The sequence below is a fragment of the Nothobranchius furzeri genome, chromosome 2 (assembly GCF_043380555.1).
Source record: "Nothobranchius furzeri strain GRZ-AD chromosome 2, NfurGRZ-RIMD1, whole genome shotgun sequence".
NCBI lineage: Eukaryota > Metazoa > Chordata > Actinopteri > Cyprinodontiformes > Nothobranchiidae > Nothobranchius > Nothobranchius furzeri.
In genome coordinates, this window is record NC_091742.1 from 96,220,162 (window position 1) to 96,242,060 (window position 21,899).

Genomic DNA, 21,899 nt, shown 5'->3' on the forward strand with positions numbered 1-21,899 from the left:
CTGGCCAGTTGTTCTCTCAACGCGATTGACAAAATCTTTTCAACAATGAGAACGGGAGAAGGGGCTCCCGGATACCCCTCTGGAACAGAGCCAGCTGGGTATATCATGGACTCCTGGAAACAGTGGAACTTGATCTGCCTGTCTCAACTGTCTGTAGAGGACTCTGAAGATGTTTGGATATTCGTCGTCTTGGTGTCGGGATTCCTGCTGTTTGGCCTGAGCGGTTACCTCGCATATCGGAAAATTAACGAGCTTTCGAGGAATATTGGCTTAATCCTGGAGCTCAGGGAATTCACAGACTCATATAATTGTCGAGATGAGTCATAAGCTTGGAACTTTGGCTGAGATTCAGGCTCTGGCACAGAAGGTGGATGCGATCAAGGAGAGAGTTGACGGATCAGCACGAATCGGTAGAGATTGATGATGCCATTATTGGACCTGGATGGGTTGGAGACCAACAGAACTCCAAGACAGAGAGGAAATTATCTCTGTCTCTACCCAAAACAATTCTTATTATCTGGATCTGGTGCCCTTGAAGCCTGTGAGGCTGAAACCCCCCCCCCCCCCCCCCAGAAGAAATATGGAATGCTGCAGCCGCTATGGAAACCCTTTCTCCCTATCCCAGCCTGGGCGAGACTGTGACCGGTGAAGGCTGTGGAACCATATCTAGAACTTAATGTGCTCTCTAAACCCATTATCTCCCTCCCCCTCTCCAAACGGAGGTGATTAGATCTTTTTCAGTTTGTCTATAGGTCACAACATGAAGGGAAAATTAGATTTGGTCAAATTTAGATAATGAAACATTATAAAGAAAAAAAGTATTTTACTTGTCAGCATGGAATGTGAAAACACTGCCTAAAATAATGAAATATTATGACACGTAAAACTATTGTCTGAGGAAGTTGTGTGGTTTATCAGTCAGCCTCCAGTCCAGCAGGTGGCGCTAGTGATGCTGGTCACCAACAACCGGAAAAAAAGCAGAAACCGGAAGCTGCTAGCACAGTCAGCTTGTCGTTGTTGTTTCTTTGGCCTCTCTGAGAAACGCGCTCGTTTTGCTGCTTTCATCAGACTGAAGAGGTTCCCTCTATCAGACTCGCTCATCTGAGTTGGTCATGATGCAGGATCGCTGCTCGCTCTCTCATCCATCCTGCTCACACTCTCCGACGGAAAAGCCCCGAATCTGAATGTGACTCTGGAGGAAAAAGAGGTTAGCTCTACTCCGTGAACTCTGGTGAGCAAAGGTCCTCTTTTCCAGACTGGATCTGTCCTCAGCTGATCAGAACCAAAGCGTTGGATCTTTAATCTCCTGCGTTGTTCTGAAGCAGCATCTTAATCAGCTCTCCTGCTTTGTTTCTATTGCAGCTGTTAGCTAAACACGGCTAAAGAAAACCTGCTACCACTTCAGGATCATCCATCAGCATGGACACAGGTACTGGTGTGTGTGTGTGTGTGTGTGTGTGTGTGTGTGTGTGTGTGTGTGTGTGTGTGTGTGTGTGTGTGTGTGTGTGTGTGTGTGTGTGTTCTGGACAGGTACGAATGGATGGATGAATCAATCACCGGTATCTTCTTGCCACCCCCCACCACCTCTCCACACACACACGCACACACCTTTTTTCTGTGAGACCCTGACACAAACGCAGAATTTTCAAGTGGCACAGTCCCAGAACAAATGAAAATAGCCAGAGTTATTCCTATTTATAAAAGTGGTGATAAATTATTAGCTTGTAACTATAGACCTATCTCTTTACTGCCACAGTTTTCAAAGATACTTGAGAAACTTTTTGTAATTAGATTTGAAACATTTACCAACAAGTTTGATCTTTTAAACGACCATCAGTATGGGTTTAGGAAGAATCGTTCAACCTCATTAGCAGTTATGGATTTGGTAGAGCAGATTGCAACAGCCGTCTGTTCTCGACCGGAGAGCCACCTCCGGGTCGGGGGAGAGGTCCTACCTCAAGTGGAGGAGTTTAAGTATCTCGGGGTCTTGTTCACGAGTGAGGGTAGGAGGGATCGGGAGATCGACAGGCGGATTGGTTCGGCGTCTGCAGTGATGCGGACGCTGAGCCGATCTGTCGTGGTGAAGAGGGAGCTGAGCCAGAAAGCCAGGCTCTCGATTTACCGGTCGATCTACGTCCCAATCCTCACCTATGGTCATGAGCTTTGGGTAATGACCGAAAGAACGAGATCGCGGATACAAGCGGCCGAAATGAGTTTCCTCCGTAGGGTGGCCGGGCTCAGCCTTAGAGATAGGGTGAGGAGCTCGGACATTCGGGAGGGACTCGGAGTAGAACCGCTGCTCCTCCGGATCGAAAGGAGCCAGTTGAGGTGGTTTGGGCATCTGGTCAGGATGCCTCCTGGACGCCTCCCCGGGGAGGTGTTTCGGGCATGTCCTGCCGGCAGAAGCCCCCGGGTCGACCCAGGACACGTTTGAGAGGTTACATCTCCAATCTGGTCCGGGAACGCCTTGGGGTCCTGCCGGAGGAGCTGGTGGAGGTGGCGGGGGAGAGGACGGCCTGGAGCTCCCTAGTTGGGATGCTGCCCCCCGCGACCCGGACCCGGATAAGCGGAGGAAGACGACGACGACGAGATTGCAACAGCAGTGGATCAAAAACTTCATGTAGTGACTGTCTTAATTGACTTGAGTAAGGCATTTGATACAATTGATCACACATACCTGCTCAAGAAATGTGAATACTATGGTCTTCGTGGTAAAACCAATCAATGGCTTGAAAGTTATTTAAGCAGTAGATTTCAATATGTAAATGTTAATGATATAGATTCATAGCTTGAAAGAGTAATATGTGGTGTACCGCAAGGCTCGGTGCTAGGACCGAAATTATTCAACCTATACTTGAACGACATCTTTTCTGTATCGTCTCGGTTAAAATTTATTATGTTTGCAGATGATACAAATTTCATTTGTATGGGAAAAGATATGAGTAAATTATTACAAGAGGTTGAAAACGAATTGGGTTCAGTAGGGCTGTCGCGGTTGAGGAATTCCCCCTGCGGTGATTCAGGGTGGCTTAATATTGCGGTGTGCAATATTATTGCAGCACTTTTTTTATTGCAGTACTATCCAAACATAATGTTTACACATTTAAAAAAGGTTAAAAATACAGTGCCTTCTTTAATAACACTTTACTGAATGCAGATCAAAGAGCAGTAACAACACAGATTGCAGTAACGTTTGTTTCTCCGACAGTCGGAGTCCGACTGAACTTAAAAACAACAAAATTCAGGAGGTTAAACTTTTAAATGCAAATTTGGCTGCAGCATCTAACAAATAAGAAAGAAGTCCCCATTTTGTTTAGTTGTTTAAAATCAAGCATAAAAAATTACATGTACCGGGCGCGCACGGGGCGGGGGGTTGGGGCGCACTATCATTTCACTTTCACACACACGAATGACGGTGATTTATAGCTCGGGCACGTCCTTGTTACCCACAAGGAAAACCAGCATGTTAACCATATACGGTTTGAGAGAGGATCTGAGAGGGGTGGCAACATTTGCAGCAACACTGAAAACCCTCTCGGATGGTGCGCTCGTTGCACTAACGCACACGTACTTGCGTGCGACTCTGGCGAGCAAAGGGAATCTCTCCCGGTTGTTGCTCCACCATGTCCGGGGGGTTTCTTTAGGGTGGATGCATTCCTCCTGCAGGTAGCGAGTGAGCTCCAGCTCGGCTCAAACTCTCTTCGGGACGGTTGCAGAAGCAGTGCTTGTCCGGGACTTCAGCAGGTCTCCGAGCGTTTATTTATTTATTTTTGCCGCTGGTGGCAGCTCTGTCTCGGCCAAGGACTCTGGCTGTGCAGCAGCTGACGTACTGAAAACCAAAGCGCTCCCAAAGGAGCGAAGTAACGTTTGGTTTTGATACCAGTGCAGCCATCCTTCTCAACACGCATCATTGAGTTGAATCACGTTCAGTAATCGCGGTGGCCCATGATGCAGCGCGGTGGGCTTCTTCATATTGCGATATTTCATTTTTGCGGTTACTGCGACAGCCCTAGGTTTCAGTTAAAAAATGGTTTGATTACAAGCTATCACTAAATGAAAATAAAACCAAATTTATGATATTTTCAGGGAACAGGGACAATGACGGTGCTAAGCTGTATTTAAATGGAGTCCCAGTTGAACAAGTATATGAAACTAAATTCCTCTGTGTGATTATTGATAGTAAACTCAGTTGGAAACCACATATTGAATATATCAAACGGCAAGTGTCTAAATCTATTGCTATACTTTATAAAACTAGTGATGCACTAAATAAAAAAGCCTTGTTTTTGATTTATAGCTCTTTAGTTATGCCTTATTTGTCTTACTGTGCAGAGGTTTGGGGAAATGCAGGTAAAACGTGTGTTGAGACTGTATTTAAATTACAAAAAAAGGCGATTAGAATAGTTAATAAATTGGGATACCTCAAACCAACCCATAATCTATTTAGTCAAACTAAAACGCTAAAATTAGGAAATATAATTAAAGTAAAAAATCTTAGAGATTCTTCATAAAGTAGTTAATAATAATATCCCAAATTGCATAAAAGTTTATTTCAAACCAAGAGATGATCATTATAATCTCAGAGGTGTATTTATGTTTGAATGTGTAAAAGCCAGAACTAATGTGACATCAAGATGTGTTTCCGTTGTTGGTGTGAAATTGTGGAATGAGTTAGATGATGATTTGAAGAAATGTACTTCTTTACTAAAGTTTAAAGCAGGTGTAAAGTGTCACATATTTACAGGGTATGAAAAGTATGTATAGACATTAATGAATTTTCATTGTGGTTATTTATATTGGGGAAAATAAAAGAAATGTATGTTGGTTATGTATCTTAGGTGGAAAATAGGGTAGGCTAAAATAAGCTTTGCTTCTGCCTATTCCTTTTTTGGTTTAAATTCAAGTTGTTAATGTTGTTGTTTTGTTTGAAAAGAAAAATTTTATGTTAATGCTATAAACCAAAATAAAGACCGAAAGAAAGAAAGAAAGAAAGAATTTAAGGACAGCAGCATCTGATTTTAATATTTGAACAACAAAAACAACATTTCAAGCAGCTCTGTTGTTATGGAACTCAAAAGTATTCAAAATTCAATAAATAAATAAGACATTATGAAATAAATATCTACATGAAGAAATACTAGACAATCATGTAATCTGACAATGAAATAACAGAATGTTATGTAAAATCTAAGCTCAGTATTATGAAATATTTTTCATTCTTCTTTTAAAATGTCTTTTTTTTTTCAAAAGTCATTTTTTCATAATAATCCAAAATAATGTTGAGCCATTTTTATTTAATTCATTCAGTTTGTATTAGGGATGCACCGATGGATCGGCATTTGATCGTAATCGGCCGATAGCGCCCCTATCGGTTTTGATCGGAGTTTTCAAAATAGATCAAAGCAGACCGATCAGGTAGGGTTGTCACGGTAACCGGTGTAGCGGTAAACCCCGGTAAAAAAAAGTCGACAATAATAATAACCGTCTTGTTTTTAAAAAACTATATTATCTTGGTGGATTACCGAGGCTGCGGTGTAGGCGCGGTGACCCTTACCAGCCACCGTATCATCTGCTGAAGTTGCCGGCGGCACATGCACGCTTTGATGTTTACAACCAAAACTTTCTTGAAGCTAAAGCTGAAATAATGGCCAAAGGAGGAGACGGCAGCGCTCAGGACATTTTTTTATCCCTCAAAGAAGACAAAGTGGGAACTACGGGCATTTTTTGGATATTTGAAGAATGCCGAGGGACAGTTGATAGAAGACGGCTATCCTGTTTGCAGCACGTGCAGAAAAAGTGTCTGTGAAAGGCAGCAACGCTTCAAATCTCATGACACATCTGCGTGACCATCACCCACAACTCTACAGTCAACGCAAGGCAAGCTAACGTTAGCGTTTCAGCTAAAATGCGTGATCCGAGGATTTGGGTTGAGGGAGAATGCAACGAGTCTCTATATAAAGCAGCCGCAGCGCCGCTACCTGCATATAAACCGTGTCGCGGACACCGCCATGTTGAAATGACGCTATGCATTACGGGGCTCCCAGGGGCAGATAAGAGTTGGTCTCTCTCCGAGAATAATTATGAATTTAACAACGATTACTGCCTGATGACATTTTCCCACATCTGCAAAGCTCACTGGAAGGACACAAACCGAGGACAATACTTTCCTGATATTGGGTTTATTACTCAAGTAAGGGTAAAAAAGTATCTGATTAGAAGGCTACTTGAGTACTGAGTATCATCTGATGTAATACCTTTAAAATGATGACATCAAACAGACATAAAATAAGAAGTTATGGGCAAATATTGGTATTTTAAAGATTAAAGGGAAAAATGTAAACAAATAAACAACATAATTACAAAATAACACATTTTAGGCAAAATTTAGACACAAACTGAGGACAATATTTCCTGACATACAGGGTTTATTTAATTGTGTGAAAATGTAGCATGTTTAAAAAAAATACCGCAATAATACCGAAAACCGTGGTAATTTTGGTCACAATAACCGTGAGGTAAAATCTTCACACCGTGACGACCCTAATACAGACCATTTTAGATTAGGTTACATTTCCTTTATTCCCAGATTACGTAGTTTGTAGCACTCATTATAATGTTGTAGAAAATTTCTGGCCAATCCACGTGATCGGTATCGGTGATCGGTATCGGTGATCAGCATTCTTTGATATCGGTGATCGTATCTGTGATCGGCAGCAAAAAACCTGATCGGTGCATCCCTAGTTTGTATTACATAACGTCTTTTTAACAAAGACAGTTTTTATTTCAGTGACAACTGAAAACTGATCATGTGGGTTTGCTAGTGACAATTCTAGCCCAGGGCCTGAAATTCACTTCTAAAAACAGGGGGGAATTCCCCCTTCACATATGTCTGTACAGGGGGAATTTATATATATGGGGGGGGGGGGGGGGGGTGATTACCAAATGTGCAGTCTTATGTTGTACTAATCATACCTTACATCACGTTTATAAGCAGCTTTCATTGGACTCCTGCAGCATTCTCATCTTCGTTGCTCTTGTCCCTTTCTTTGTTTCATCTCCTCTGCCTGATTTCTTTCCTCACACAGAAGTTAAAAAAATAAATATAAACTTTCCAGGAACTACTTGTGGGATTAACAACAGGCCTTAACATTGTTGTATTCTTACCTCAGATTGATGCATTTATTAACTTTTTTTAATCTTGCTTAGTGGTCCTCATAGCTGCATCTGTGGCCTTCTTTTCTTTTGTCCGAATGTTGTCTTTTTCTTGGCCTCTAACACTGCATCTTTCTCCATTGTAATAACTTTGAAGTATAAAAATCAAATAAAAATGCTCCTTTTTGCTGCACTGGTATTTGAAATTATCTTAACAATTTTCATTGCTGAAGTTTGTTGTCCAACTCTCTGGGCTGCATCTTTGCTCTTGTTTGTGCTTCTTTATCTGTTGTCTCCATCTTCGCTTCTTACTCTGATTTCTTTCTCTGAATTCCTCTATCTCAAACTGATGAATTTTCATTAACTTAACTTTTAACACAAACAGTTTCGTTGATGTGGCATCAAACACGATTGCAACTATGTACATTAATGTATCTGTTAGCTCACAGTACTAATTAGTTTTGGAGCGGGGTTCTCCCACGCTCCGCTTGGTCCTCTGTCCTCTCTGTCTTCTGTCTCCTCTGCTTCATCTCTTTCCATTTGATGAAAGCTCTGTTGAAATCAAACTGCTCTTGCGGAGGGCCAAGCTCTGAAATCAGCATCAGATTGGTGAGGTTTGCGTTATTCAGAGAATTTCTGAATCTTGTTTTTATCCTGTTTTGTGTGCTGAATCCGCATTCACATGACACACTGGCAATTGGGATGACTAAAGCGATCTTAATGAGCTTCTCCATTTCAGTGAACACACCCCGATGGTCACTCAAAACAGCCTCTGCAAACTGCTGGAAGGTCAATGAGGCGTACGAGTCACTGGAAACCATAGTTTGCTTCAGCAAGGCAAACTCCGAGCGTCCATCCACTGCACTTACATAGTTTGAGAAGTGTGCAAGAAGGTTGTCGAGTTTTTCAAGGCCATAATGAGAAAAGTTATCGGACTTTTTTGCCATAATGGCTTTTTTTGGCTCCAAATTCGTAAACCATGACAGAACATCCAGTGTCTCACAGGGGAATCTTCTCTCAATCTCTGTTATTAAAGATCCCACGTACCTGCTCTTCATGTCATCAAAGGCTGGTTTTTGGGTGTGGCAGTCAAAAATTTTGTCTCCTTTAAACTTGTTTCCATCAAGAGAGCTGAAGAATTCAGTTTCTGCAGGGCCAGGGTGGACGATTATTTCCTTCAGGGCTTCTTTGGTACTTTCAACCATTGGCTGTGCTGTGGAGAAGTCCAGATCTTCTCTTTGAAAATGTTTTCAGAGAAGGACTACATGCATCAGTACGTCCTTCATCATGTGACAAAGAGCCACAAAGTTAAACTGTCTCACAGCTAGTAGCAGACCTTTAGCTTTGTCAGCATCTTGTGCATTAGAGGAAGCCATGTGCTCCAGGACATCTCTCAGGGATTTCAGTGATCTACACACTACCGACACTGCATTGTGAATTGACAGCCACCTTACTGCATGCGGCTGGGTGAACTTCAGTTGGGGTTCATCCAGCTGTTTCTGCAATTCATGCAGCTTGTTGCTTCTGACAGCAGAATTACTGAAAAAAATAAAAATTGATCTCAAATCCTGCTGAAACCGTTTCACCTGTGGCACAGAGTTGGCTGCATCACTGGCAGCAAGTGCGAGACGATGAGCCGTACAGTGGATTCCTACCAGGTCTGGGTTGTATAGCTCTCTGAGCTTTTTAATAACTCCTTGTCTGCATCCTGTCATTACAGCAGCTCCATCAGTGCAAACTGCAGCAAGTTTTTTTCCATCCAGTTTTTTTTCTGTCAATAGCTGTTTTACATCTTCAACAATAGTGTCTGCTCTTCCATCAGCAATTTCAGAATTCCTTATCAGTTTTGTTTTGACGTTGTTGTCATCTATGAACCTGACATAGATAATCAGTCGTTTGGTGTTACTAATGTCAGTAGATTCATCCAATATTAATGAAAACACTGGACTTCTTTCAACAGCTTTGTCAATATCTTCCACAAGTGTGCTTGCAATAGCTTGCTGCATTTCTGACAGTCCTTTTTCATTGATGTAGCTACCATAGCTTGATGTTTCTGTAAGTTTTTTGAAAGCAGGACACTCCATTTCTTTCAGGAATTTAACCACATGGCAAAATTTAGCTTTTGCCATTTCATTTTTTGCAATAAAATATGCAGTTTTCAGGAGCCCCTTCATTTCTGCAGCAGACTGTAAATGTGCATCTTCGATAGCTTTGGTCATTACACTTTTAGCTGAATCCGCCTCACGTTTTCTTTTTATTGCTGCAGTGTGAGACACACCATCAGCGTGACGACGTAAAGTTCATGTTTTGTAGCATCGACTTGCAAAAGGCACAGCGCCGTACATCTTACAAATGGAGCAGTTCATTTCACCATTGTTATTTTCAAGCCAGGGATACAGTCTGAGCCAGTTAGCCTGAAACTTATCTTTAGGCTGCTTGCTAACATTACGTTCAGTGGCACTACCTTTTTGAAAGTCCGGAGGATCCGTCTCATTCACAGCATCGCTGGAATCGGCGCTGCCACCCGCCCTGCCTCCAACGCCTCCTCCCTCGCTGCCTTCCGTGCTGGGGATTTCTTGTACAGTTTTTTTGGGAGCAGATTCCCCTTCGTTGTTAGATTTCCGTTTTAACCAGCGGTCCATGTCTGCATGCAGGCGTTAAATCCGACAACCGAAGCACTGCTTTGCTGCTAGCAAGGGACTGAGCTCGTATTTTGATAAGTGGAGAGAAAAAAAAATCCAGCGCGCCGCCAATCACCAAGATGAAGAACGGGTTCGATGTTGTGGGATTTTAATGGCTCCGATACAAACGTCCACATTCGCTGCAGGCTGTGCGGGACTTTCCCGCATTATAAAACTGGATTTGCGAGAAGCAACTATATAACGCGCAATACCCGCAATCCCGCAGTGAATTTCAGGCCCTGCTAGCCAACCTGATAGGATCTTATATTTAAATTTATTTTATTTATTTTGTTAAATTATGTTTATATTTTAAATATCGTGCCATACCTTGTGTCTGATTTTGTGAAAGAGCATGATAAAATGTGTTTTTAGTTAGTTAAGCAACTTCCTCAGCAGAAATGAATGCACTGGAGGCAAACGGAGACCCATCTAAAATGGCGGCCGGCCACTACAGCAGCTCCAATGGGCAGCGCTAGTCCACGGGACGTCTACGTATATATGTCTGTGGTTTTCACTGTCTACATTTAACAGTGACAGGGAAATTAGTAGCAAAGCCTGCTGTCAAGATTGTAAACCAGGCTACGTTTGATGATTTGGCCGATTGTTTCAGATGTGAAATCCAGGAGAAAACAGACTGATGGATGGTTTTGCCTCTATTGCCTCCGCCCAAGCCAAATATTTCTCGCCGGTGTAACTGTCTGTGCTGGCTGCCTCTCTTGGACAAACGTTAACCAGGCCAGTCCCGGATGACCTTGCTCCCACGCTGCCTTGGCTCCTCAACTCGTTGGAGTTCACTGGATGCTGGAATGGAAAGGATCTCCATGGACCACTCCACTGACCATCTGCAGGGAAGGAAGACTCCCTCCAAGTCTGTCAATTCCAGTTTCATATCATCAGATGGGATTTTTGTTCCTTCTGACCAAACAACGTCACATGAGCCACAGCATCTGACCTATTCCCCTCGACCGCTGTTTGCCCCAACCACGTCATTATTGGCGACTCTATTCTTAGAAATTAGTGATGGGCCGATACCGATATAAAGATCACTGTTATGACCGATAACCGATATTTGCCGATACCGATATACTCACATTAATGCTTCAAAAATCAGCAGATTTTGTATAGGATTAATTTATTCAATCTGAATTTACATTATTATGTACACACAACACACACATTTACGCTTCTGGGGTGATTACATTCACTGTTCACATGACTAAACAATTACACACCATGGTTTAAAGTCCTCATGAGTTCACTATCTCAGCACACTCTGAGTTAAAAATGTCCGTCATCTCTTACTTGGTTCTAACTGTTTTGCTGTTTAGACTTGGACACATGGAAGCTTCACCTGAGTAATTGTTATGTAATATTTCATATGCATGGATCCTGTATTTGATCCATGGGTAGTGGCAGAGACATGTATGGCGTCTCAAATAGCTGTGCTCTGAAGGAGCCGTGCTGTTTCAGCGGCAGGTGCAGGTTTTGACTGCATGTCAAAAGCTTTGATGGTTCAAAGAGTTTACTCCGGTTTGGCCACTCTGAAGTTCTGCTCAAAACGGAATCACTCCGGGAAGTGATTTCTGTTTTAATAATTCCTTGTCATATTCCAGCAAGTCAGAATGTGCCGTGTTAGGGAGGTTTACTAAACAAACCTCAGAAACCACTCCTTCCTCAGAAACAAAAAGTTCTGATTTGTGGATTAAACTCTGTGTGTGACTTTAACTTTAACCTTGTCATATGGTCATGTGGATGAGAGAATGGCTGATGAGCTTGTCACGTCAGCACACTGATTAAAAGATGTAAATGGATCATTGCAAGACAATATTCATTTCAACTTCATAGATTTAACACAGATTATTCAAACATTCATATAACATCTGAATAATTATCTCATATGAGCTGTGAATGTTCACTTTTTATTCAGAGGCAGGAATCCTGTGGAAGCGAAAAGGAGAAAGCTTGAGGCCTTGAAGAACAGCTTGTTGACAATATGTTATCTTGTGTGCCAAGCACTGTAGAAACTCCAGCCTTTAGGAGACAGAAGAGAAAATCCACCCTAGCGGGCTTGTTCTTGCAGATGATGTTGGTCAAATACACAGGTGAAAACTGACCCTTTCTGGACATTACACAAGCTTAGGGAGGCATGGAGAAAGAAGGCTTGTGATCTACAGGAGAACACACGAAAAAGTGTAAAGTTCAAAGACTTGGTTAACTTTGTCAATAAGCAGGTTAAGTACATGCTTCGTCCGCTGTATGGAGATATTAAAGAGATGACAGGTGTGAAAGAGCCTGCAAAACAGAGGTTTAAAAGACCACGTCCCACAGCAGCACAACCTAAGAGTATTCTCTACAAATAATTATCATCCTAAAGCTGATGTTGGAGGGCACATGGACATTCATGAACAGGAAAATCCAAGGGGGGTGACGACCCATTTAGATGCAAAGAACAAGCCGTGTGGTTTTTGTAAAGGAGCGTACACCCACATTTTACTGCGCACGATGGGAAAAGAATCACTAATGAATACTTCTGCTGTAAACAGCCTGGATGGTGATCAGTATATACAGCTTCCAGAAGTATTTTCTCATGAGAGTATTCCAGTGACCCGAGAAAGTATTCCCCGGCAGGAAGATGTAGATATCTGGCCACATTTGAAGGATGTGAACAGGGGCGTCGGACTGGGGGGGGGGGGGAAGGGTACCATTTACCCAGGGCCCACTGCAGGGAGGGGCCCTGAGACAGCGTTGAATAAAAATGTTTTATTGTTGTTGTTTTTCCCCCCAACTTACTTAATGTCTTAATAAACTTCCCTTTACCTGGATAAAGAGGTTAAGAAACAGAATTTCGCCTTAAAAATAATAACTGAATAATCTCTGAGGCATCTATCACCCCTTAAAAATGTGCAAAGTGGTTTAGTCCACACCAGCGGCCAGGGGCATGTACAGCTAAAGAGACATCGCAGATGCCGACAGCCAGAGCTGGAGGCAGGAGACTCAGTCATGTCTTTTCCCAAGAAAGGGAAATCTGGCTTCCAGAAAAGAAAAGAAAAGAAAAGAAGGAGAAAAAGTTAATTGAACAGAAGCAAGTATTGACTAGGTTCTTCAAGAAGGAAGGTGAGCAGCAGCAGCAGAACACAGTTTTAGCTGATATTAGCTAGCTCTCAGAAGCTGCATTCATGTTAGGTGTTCAGTGTTAAACGCCTTTAGTTTCACCAAGATCAAATATAAATTAATTAGTGTTATCAGTGAAAACACTAATTAATATATATATATTAATCTGAATTATTATTGCGGGCGGCCACCGCCAATTAATTCACGGACCTCGCAGTAAAAACAGGTTCACTCTGTGTGGATATTTCAGCTCCTTCCCAGTCATGGACCAGGACAAACTTGGTATCGATGGATTCGTGGTAATCTCAGGAATGGGAAGCTGCCACTGTTTTTCGTATAGCATGATGACACTGGTGTTAGAGGATTGTTATTGACTTGGTTAGATATTTTAAGCCTATTTTAAATTTCTTTATATTTGATCTTGAAAACGGACAATCTTATAATTTGGCTGATAATGCAGGGATTATAAAATTTAGAGTACATTACATTCACAGAGAGAACCTGGTTTATTTCATGTCATATGTATTTAATATATCAATATATATCAGCAAAGCTTAACATCATGGACCATGACAGACATGACTGAAGAGCAGATGAAGACATCATGCCAGGCACTGATGAGAAAACATTACAAGGATCTCACAGCTGAATTTGAGAATGAGATGCTACACCTGAGAACAATATATGGTGCCACATTTCCACACATTCGGTCTCCTCTTGAGCTGCTTAATGCCATACAGGATGCAATTACATAGCATTTTTGGAGAAGTTTGTATTGGACTGAGGATATTTTGCACACTACCTGTGACTGTTGCTGGGGGTGAACGGGCTTTCAGCAAACTGAAACTGGAGAAAAATTATTTGAGATCAACAATGTCCCAGGATAGACTGAACAGCCTAGTTCTTCTTTCTATTGAAAGCCAATTAGCCAAAGGATTGGACTTTAAAGATCTCATAAGTGATTTTGCTAACATGAAGACCCGTCAGTGGGCATTTACTGGAAAATAAATTCCAGGATTTTTGTTTGAACACGTTGTTGGCAAATAAAAATAATTATATGTGAAGTCTGGGCATTTCACTTTTATTATGCTGGCATTTGTATTTGCTCAATATAGAGGTTAAACTAAGATCATATTTATTGTCTTGTCTTATAGCATGACAAAAAATATGTAAGAGAGATATTAAGTAATTGAGCATGGGGGCCCACCTAGAAGACTTGTACCTAGGGCCCAGAATTTGGTGCTACGCCCCTGGATGTGAAGCTTCCTACAATCAAGGCTGAAGTAGGTTTGCTTACTGGAGCCAATGTTCCCAAGGCAATGGAACCACTGCAGGTAATCCACAGTGTCGGAGATGGACCATACAGCATCAGAACCAGACTAGGATGGACAATCAATGGACCGCTTGGAGGTTGTAATGCTTCAGGGGACAGAAACAAGCAGACAGAAGTGACTGCTAATAGGATTTCAGTTGCCATGTTAGAGGAACTTTGGCAGTTGCAGTTTAGGCAAGACTTTCCGGAAGCTGGACAAAATGAAGACGCAGAGATGAAGATACAGATTTTTTGTGATTTCTCTGGTGGCCTGATGGGAATTTTGAACAAGATCTGGTCGAACATAAGACGTTGGTGCGTATCTTCGGAGCAACGTCTTCACAGAGTGTGTGTGTGTGTGTGTGGGGGGGTGGGGTGGGGGTGGGGGGGGAGTGGATGGAGACTCTTCTCAGACAGACAAGACGGGAAGTGGAGCCAGACAGTCTTTTGACCTCCCTCTGCCCGTTAATTCTCCTCCTTACTATTTTGTTTCATTAGCAGCTTATGGAAAAGTCTTTTGTATCGTTTTGTTTTTTGTACCTGTTCAATTTTGAGTAAACAGTTAAAACGCAAGTGGACTCTGAGGATTCTTAATCCCTTAATTTTTTGGATAAAGACGAAGGAAGAGGGTTATATGAGAGCGCCAGACTGGTCTCCACGTATTTTGGATTAACACTACGTTCACAGCATGGTGCACATATATGCAAATCCCCCTGACGTTAACCGTGTTTTTGTCACGATTCTGCTCAGGACGAGGAATTTGGCAATGATAGCCAAAAATCACACAGTGTGATCCCGGTGTTACACTGGCTGCCTGTTAACTTTAGAATTTGCTTTAAACTTCTTTTCACAGTGTTCAAGGCAATAAATGGGTTGGCCCCTGTCTACTTGTCAGAGGTGTTGCAGCCACATGTTCCTGGTCGTGCACTCCGTTCTGTGAACCAGTTACAGCTCCCTTTTCCCAGAACTCTGCTGAGGACAGGAGGGGACAGGACATTCTCGGTGGCAGGTCCAAGACTATGGAATGCCCTTCCTTTAAGTATTCAGCTTTCCCCATCAGTAGGGGTTTAAAATTGAGCTTAAAGACTTATTTCTATAACCTGGCTTTTAACTCTATGGGTTAGCTTTTACGTCTACGTGCTCTTATGCTGTTATGCTTTTATTGTTGCTTTATTTACGTATTTGTTTTCTAATTTTATACTGGTTTTATGTTTTTATTTTTATTGTACAGCACTTTTGTGGCATGTTTCATGCCTCTAAGGTGCTTTATAAATACAGGTGACTGATTGCTTTCTTGCTTGATTGATTGCTTGCTTGATTGATTGATTGATTGGTTTGACTTTACACCATTTCTCATAGTATAATCTGGAAAAGACTAGAATCGATGGGCATTAGTCATATCCCCCTAGCCTGGTTTACTTCATACCTATCTGGCCATACTCACTATGTTCAAGTTCGACCCCACTCCTCGGATCCATTTCCGGTCACTGCAGGGGTTCCACAAGGCTTGGTTCTAGGTCCCCTTCTATTCGTCATTTATCTACATCCTCATGGTCATATATTCCACAAATACAATATCAACTTTCACGGTTACGCTGATGATACCAAGCTCTACATCTCCTCCAAACCAAAGTCATCTCTTCTACCACCCTCCCTCTCTGACGCTTATCGGAGATTACATCTTGGCTCTCAAGTGTGGCGAGCGGGGCCACCTATCAATTTAAAAATAAGACGCCACCTGATAATCAGGAACCAAAACCAGCTGAACCTAAAGGCACGTTAGTTCAGTTTTACAGATCAAGCTTGAGACGGAGTTCCATTCCACATAAACAGAGATTTATTAAAAGAACAATAAAATGAGTTTAAAATAATCTACTAAAATACCATGCACCTACAGATAAAAACTAATTAAAACCAAATCAACTTAGGCTGAGGCTGACTAATGGGATTGCCTAAGATAGAGCCCGGAACTTAACTCTCTAGACAAACTACAAACCACAAGTAATTTCACCCCAATCACACCTGCATGCATTCGGGGGGTGAAGTGACTCTGGAGCACACGCACACCATCAGATGGGACCACCACCAGGGCTCGACCACCACTGTCAGCTCACAGCCTAAATGGAAAGAAAACAAAAAGCACGGTGAAAATTCAAATACACACACACACACACACACACACACACACACACACACACACACACACACACACACACACACACACTAAAACACAGCAACAACTGGGCGGACAGGCCGTCAGGAAATGAGCGAGCATACAGCTCGCCTGCACACGCGTCTATTAGCCTGAGCCTCAACCGTCCTTATGAGCTCCCGGGCCGACGACAGCTGCCGGCAGGGCCCGCAGCCCCTCGTCGAAATACCCAAACCCACACCGGGTGTAGGTCCTCCACTGGTACTCAGTCTAGAGTAGTGAGTGAGAAAAGCCGCTCCCGATGGTCTCCGCTGATCCCGTTTAACCAGCCCGAGCAGCGGGGTGGAGAGGCCTTGGAGCCGGATGATGGTCCAGCACCGGGTCAACGACAGGGAAACAGAGATCCCATGGAACAGTGCAGAAAAGCAGCAGAACAACAGAGTCTCCCGTGGAGACACACCCCTTCCTCGATCTGGAAGACACATTAGTTAGCATTATCCTACAGCCACAGCTAAGTGGAGAAGAGTGCAGATGTACATACCACTTCTTTGAAGCACATAGGATAAAGAGAAGCTTTCCGTTCCTCTGGGAGGACCATATGCAACAATTCCTGCGGCAGGAACAACCAATAAACACTAGACTCCATGCAGCTACTGCAGCGTTTTTGATATTACTCACAGTCCGACACGCCGGAGTCCCATACACAATTGCACTTCACCCATGCAGCGGAAGTTGAGCCAAAGCAAAGATCGCGGTAGTGCCACCCCAGGCCCTATTTATATTAGCACCTTCCCTCAATGATAGGTCGTCCAATTACTTGGTGGCAGATGACTAATCCCACTACAATCCACCCCCACCAAATAGATCGTCGCCCCGATGATCACTCACCAAAGCCTGGGATTCATTCCCATGGTCTAAAAACTATCCACCTCATACCTGATTTGTCCACAGTCAGGGGCTCAGCTTGCTGCTCTGACCCTCCTACTAGTCTAGGGAGGTGATGGAGGTTGAAGTGCTGTGCGGCAGTGCGCCTCTGAGTTCGCCGGACATTAGTTTCAGTTACTGCAGGGCAATGGGCAACTGGAGCAGGTTGCGAAACAAGTGGGACGGCTTGGGTCACCATTAACTCAGACTCTGTGGGCCCTGTGGGACTCACCACCATGAGAGCTGGATGTACTACTGCCCTTAGTGCCCCCAGTGTAACCTGATCAACTGTGGTGGTCGGTGTCGGGACTGTCACATAATCCTGGAATTCCAAAACAAAAAGGTCACCCTCACCAAGGTCACTATTCATCCTCTCGTTGGACCAACAACCATGGAGGGGGAGCAGTGTTCTCCAGTGGACTGGTTCCTACCAGTGGCTTCAACATGCTATGATGAACATGTCTGACCTTGGTCTGATCCTCCACTGGTGCCACTCCATACACTGGGCTTCCCTCCTTTGGTGCTTTCACCACCAAATGTATCACTGGGCTCCACAGATCATGGATCTTATGCCGACCCTTTATGCCATGTTGCCGCAGTAGCACCTGCTGGCTCTCAGCCAGAGGGGAGCTTTTGACCCGCTGATCGTGGTAGGTTTTCCTACGCTGAGCCGCTGCTGCCATTCTCTCTCTTGCCCCTTGAAAGGCAAACTGTAGCCGGCTCTGATGTTTCTGGACCCAGTTTTGGACATGGCCTCCCACTGGGTCCTGGACACGACCAAGCAGGAAGTCCACCGGTAGCCTTGGCTCCTGTCCAAACAGAAGAAAAAAAGGAGATTCCCCTGTGGCCTTGTGGGGAGTGGTGTTCTATGAGAACAGCAGCTGTGGCAAGTAGGAACTCCAGTCTCGTTTATGAGAGATGGGTAAAGTGCGAAGCAAGTTATGGAGTGTTCTATTAAACCGCTCGCACTGTCCATTACCTGATGGATGGTATGGAGTGGTTCGGGACTTCTTGATCCCATACAAAGCACACAGCTGCTGAATGAGAGTGCTCTTGAAGTTTCGGCCTTGGTCTGAATGTATCCGTGCTGGAACGCCGAACTTCAAGAACCACTCAGTCACCAATGCCTGTGCCACAGTAGAAGCCCGCTGGTCTTTGGTAGGGACAGCCAGTGTATATTTGCTGAAGACATCTGTCATCACCAGGACGTTCTCACACCCATCACCAGAGGGCTCCAGCACAGTGTAATCTAGGGCCAAAACCTCGTTTGGCCAAGAGGCCAACAAATGTCCCATGTAGGTCTGAGGCCCCCGCTGGGTATCCTAGGCAACCTGACATCTCTCACACTTACTGCACCACTGCTCCACATCACCAGTCATGTTAGGCCAGTAGCATCGGTGTCTGAGCAGTTGCAGTGTCCTCTCAACCCCTTGGTGGCCATGCTTCTGATGAAGTTCAGTAAGCACTTCCTCCCTCAGGGTGGCAGGCAACACTACCTGCAACACCCCCTGAGCCTCCCGGGGGAGCCGGATCTGCCGGTACAGGACCCCATCCTTCTCTACCGACCGGTCTCACTGCTTGAAGAGGGCCAATGCAGCTGGAGACAACTGGAGTCTTTCCTCACGGGTGGGATGTCTCGTTTCTATCCAAAATGTCCTGATTTCACTAAGGACTGGATCGGCTTGCTGTAAAACACAGGTCAGCCTTATTAAAATGAGGCAATGCAAAGACAGCAGCCTGAGCCACCTCAGACTGGTCAGCCTGTAAAACCTGCTGCAGTGGCGTTGGGAGAGGTATTCCTAGGAGAATTGCTGCTAGCTCTTGTCCGCCGGGTGGATTTTGTCTAGACAACACATCTGCGTTTCTGTTGCTCCTCCCCGGGCGGTACTTTATTTCAAAGTCAAAGGAAGCCAACTGGGTAGCCCAACGCTGCTCAGTGGCCCCCAACTTAGCAGATGACAAATGGCTTAGCAGGTTATTATCTGTGTAGACAATACACCGATGGCCCAGCAAATACTCCCTAAACTTCTCAGTCATTGCCCACTTGAGCGCCAAGAACTCTAATTTCATGGAGCTATAATTGGCCATGTTGCATTCAGTGGGCCGCAACCCTCTGCTAGCGTAGGCTACAGGCCTCACCTGCCCTTGCTTCTCCTGGGATAGTACTGCGCCTAAACCTCCATAACTAGTGTCCACCTCCAAAATAAAAGGGAGAGAGAAGTCGGCATAGGCTAGCACCGGTGCAGTGACCAATCGACCCTTTAAAGCTTCAAAGCTGTCGTTACACAACCTGGTCCAGCACTCGTCAATCTTCTGCCCTTGCCTCCGGCCAGATTTTGCACTTCCCAGCTCCGCAACCAGCCTGTGAAGGAGGGGCAGCCAACTTGGCAAACCCCTCCACGAACCGTCGGTAATAGCTGGCAAATCCTAGAAATGATCGCAGATCTGACACTGTCACAGGGATAGGCCAGTTTGCCACCCCTTCAACCTTAGAAGGATCTGTTGCAACACCCTTGTCCGAAACCACATGCCCTAAGTACTGCACCTCCTGTCGAAAGAAAGCGCACTTGGGCAGCTTCGTCTTAAGCCCCTCTCTTTGCAGCCGCTCCAGCACCATCTCCAGCCTGTCCAGATGTTGCTTGATGGTGGAAGAGTAAACAACAATGTCATCCAAATATAACAACAAGGACTGGCACTGTTGGTCACCAAAAAGTCTTTGCATTAGCTGTTGGAAGGTGCTGGGGGCGTTACAAAGACCAAAAGGCATGCGGTTCCATTCGAACAACCCAAAAGGGGTACAAAAAGCTGTTTTGGGCTTATCTATTTCAGTAACAGGTACCTGGTTGTCGCCACTGGCCAGATCTAGAGTGGAAAACCAGTGAGCACCACTCAACGCATCGAGCGACTCCTCGATACGAGGAGAGGGAAGGCATCCTTTCTGGTTTTGCTGTTTAGGTGTCTGTAGTCCACACACATGCGCAGACTCCCATCCTTCTTCCGTACCAGCATTATGGGGGAAGCATATGGACTGCTGCTCTCCCGGATTACCTGGGCCTCCAGCAGGTTGTTAATATGCTCCCTGACCACCTCATAGTCTGACGGTGGAATGCGCCTAAAGCGCTGCCAGACAGGGGCCTCGTCCATGAGTGGAATGTCATGGGAGATCAGCTTTGTGCACCCCAGGTCTCCATCATGTTCTGAAAAACAGAAGCATATTTTAACAGCAGAGACCTCACACTATTCCCATCCTCTGCTGTCAAAGCAGGTAGTTCCAGAGCCTGCAGCTGAGTCACTACAGACTCCGAGGCTGCCTGAGATGAGACAACGGCTGACCCAGATGGTATCTCCATTAAGCCAGCTGGCGGACTAGTCAACAAAACCCTCGTCAGGGTTCCAACCTTAGTGCGTAAGTACAGCAAAACATCCGCGCTGCCAACGTTGATGATCGGGACATAAGCTGTACCTTTCTGTGCTTGCACCAGAGATGGAGAGGTGAGTAACCCGGCAGGGAGGCCAGACACTAGGGGCTCAAACAACACCGGTAAACCGGTGAACTGTTCCGAGCAGGAGGTGGCCACAAATTTCAGCGTGCCTCCTGGGATACGATGTGCCCGTCGGCCCAGCACCTTAACCACTCCCGAGGTTTGTTGAGCAATGTCTCCCTTACCCTGGTGACACCTCTGCAATGCCTGGACAACAGGCTCAGGGGCCCCTGACACAGGGGGTTGCTCAAACAAAGCCAGCCCATGCTGGCCAAAACATTCGCTGTAGCACTTGCAGATGATATTCATCCCCACAATGCCAGGAAAACCAGAGGTACCACTCGGGGGGTCTTTGACCACCAACACACCACAATTTGTTAGTGATCTACCACATAACTCCACAGTAAGCTCCAGGTAGCCAATATAAGGGATAGCCAACCCGTTGGCTGCCGTGAGCTGCAACCAGTTACAGGACTGCAGTCGGTCCATCCCCCAAGGCTCAAAGTTCTTCCGGAAAAAGCCCTCGGTGACCGTAGATACCATGGAACCGGTATCAAACAAACATGGTACATTTACACCTCCCATTAGTACCTCCACATGGGGGCAATCTGACACCAACTTCGAGGCTTCTCCCTGACCAGCAGCAACCAGTTGTGAGCCACTAACTATACCCCTCGAACTGTGGCTCGGCCGTTCGGCGGGCTCAAGTTTTCCGACTGTCTTGCAGTAGGACGTGGTGGCAGCATTTACCATTTCGCTGGGGGCCTGCTGCTTCACTCCAGCTGTGAGGGCCATTAAAGCTAGGCAAAACTCCTGTAGTGTCTCCTCTTCCTGTTGGCAGCGGGGAAAGAAAGCCTCCTGCAAAGCCACATAGGAGTCTTGAGTACCCATAAAGTTCCTGCAGCACAGCAATCACTCTAGCCGGATCCTCCCTTTCAGCCTTAGGCCGGAATTTTGTTTCATTGCGGGCTTCCCCTCCCAGGTGATCAAACAAAAAAAATGCATCATCAGTACCAGACACATGACGTACTCTCATACAAGCCTGCACCTCCTCAAGCCACTCAGCTAGACTAATGCCCCCTTTT

The 21,899-nt window shown here is 44.8% G+C and overlaps 1 protein-coding gene across 1 annotated transcript in view; it reads left to right on the forward strand.

Annotated features, from left to right (window-relative positions):
• The first annotated feature begins 980 nt into the window (after window positions 1-980).
• LOC107383695 (gastrula zinc finger protein XlCGF57.1) overlaps window positions 981-21,899 on the forward strand; it is a 118,202-nt gene continuing 97,283 nt past the window's right edge. Inside the window, 2 exon segments of the mRNA XM_054733874.2 lie at window positions 981-1,231; window positions 1,363-1,429. Of these exon segments, the coding sequence (XP_054589849.2) occupies window positions 1,420-1,429 (10 nt within the window). The 5' untranslated portion in view covers window positions 981-1,231; window positions 1,363-1,419.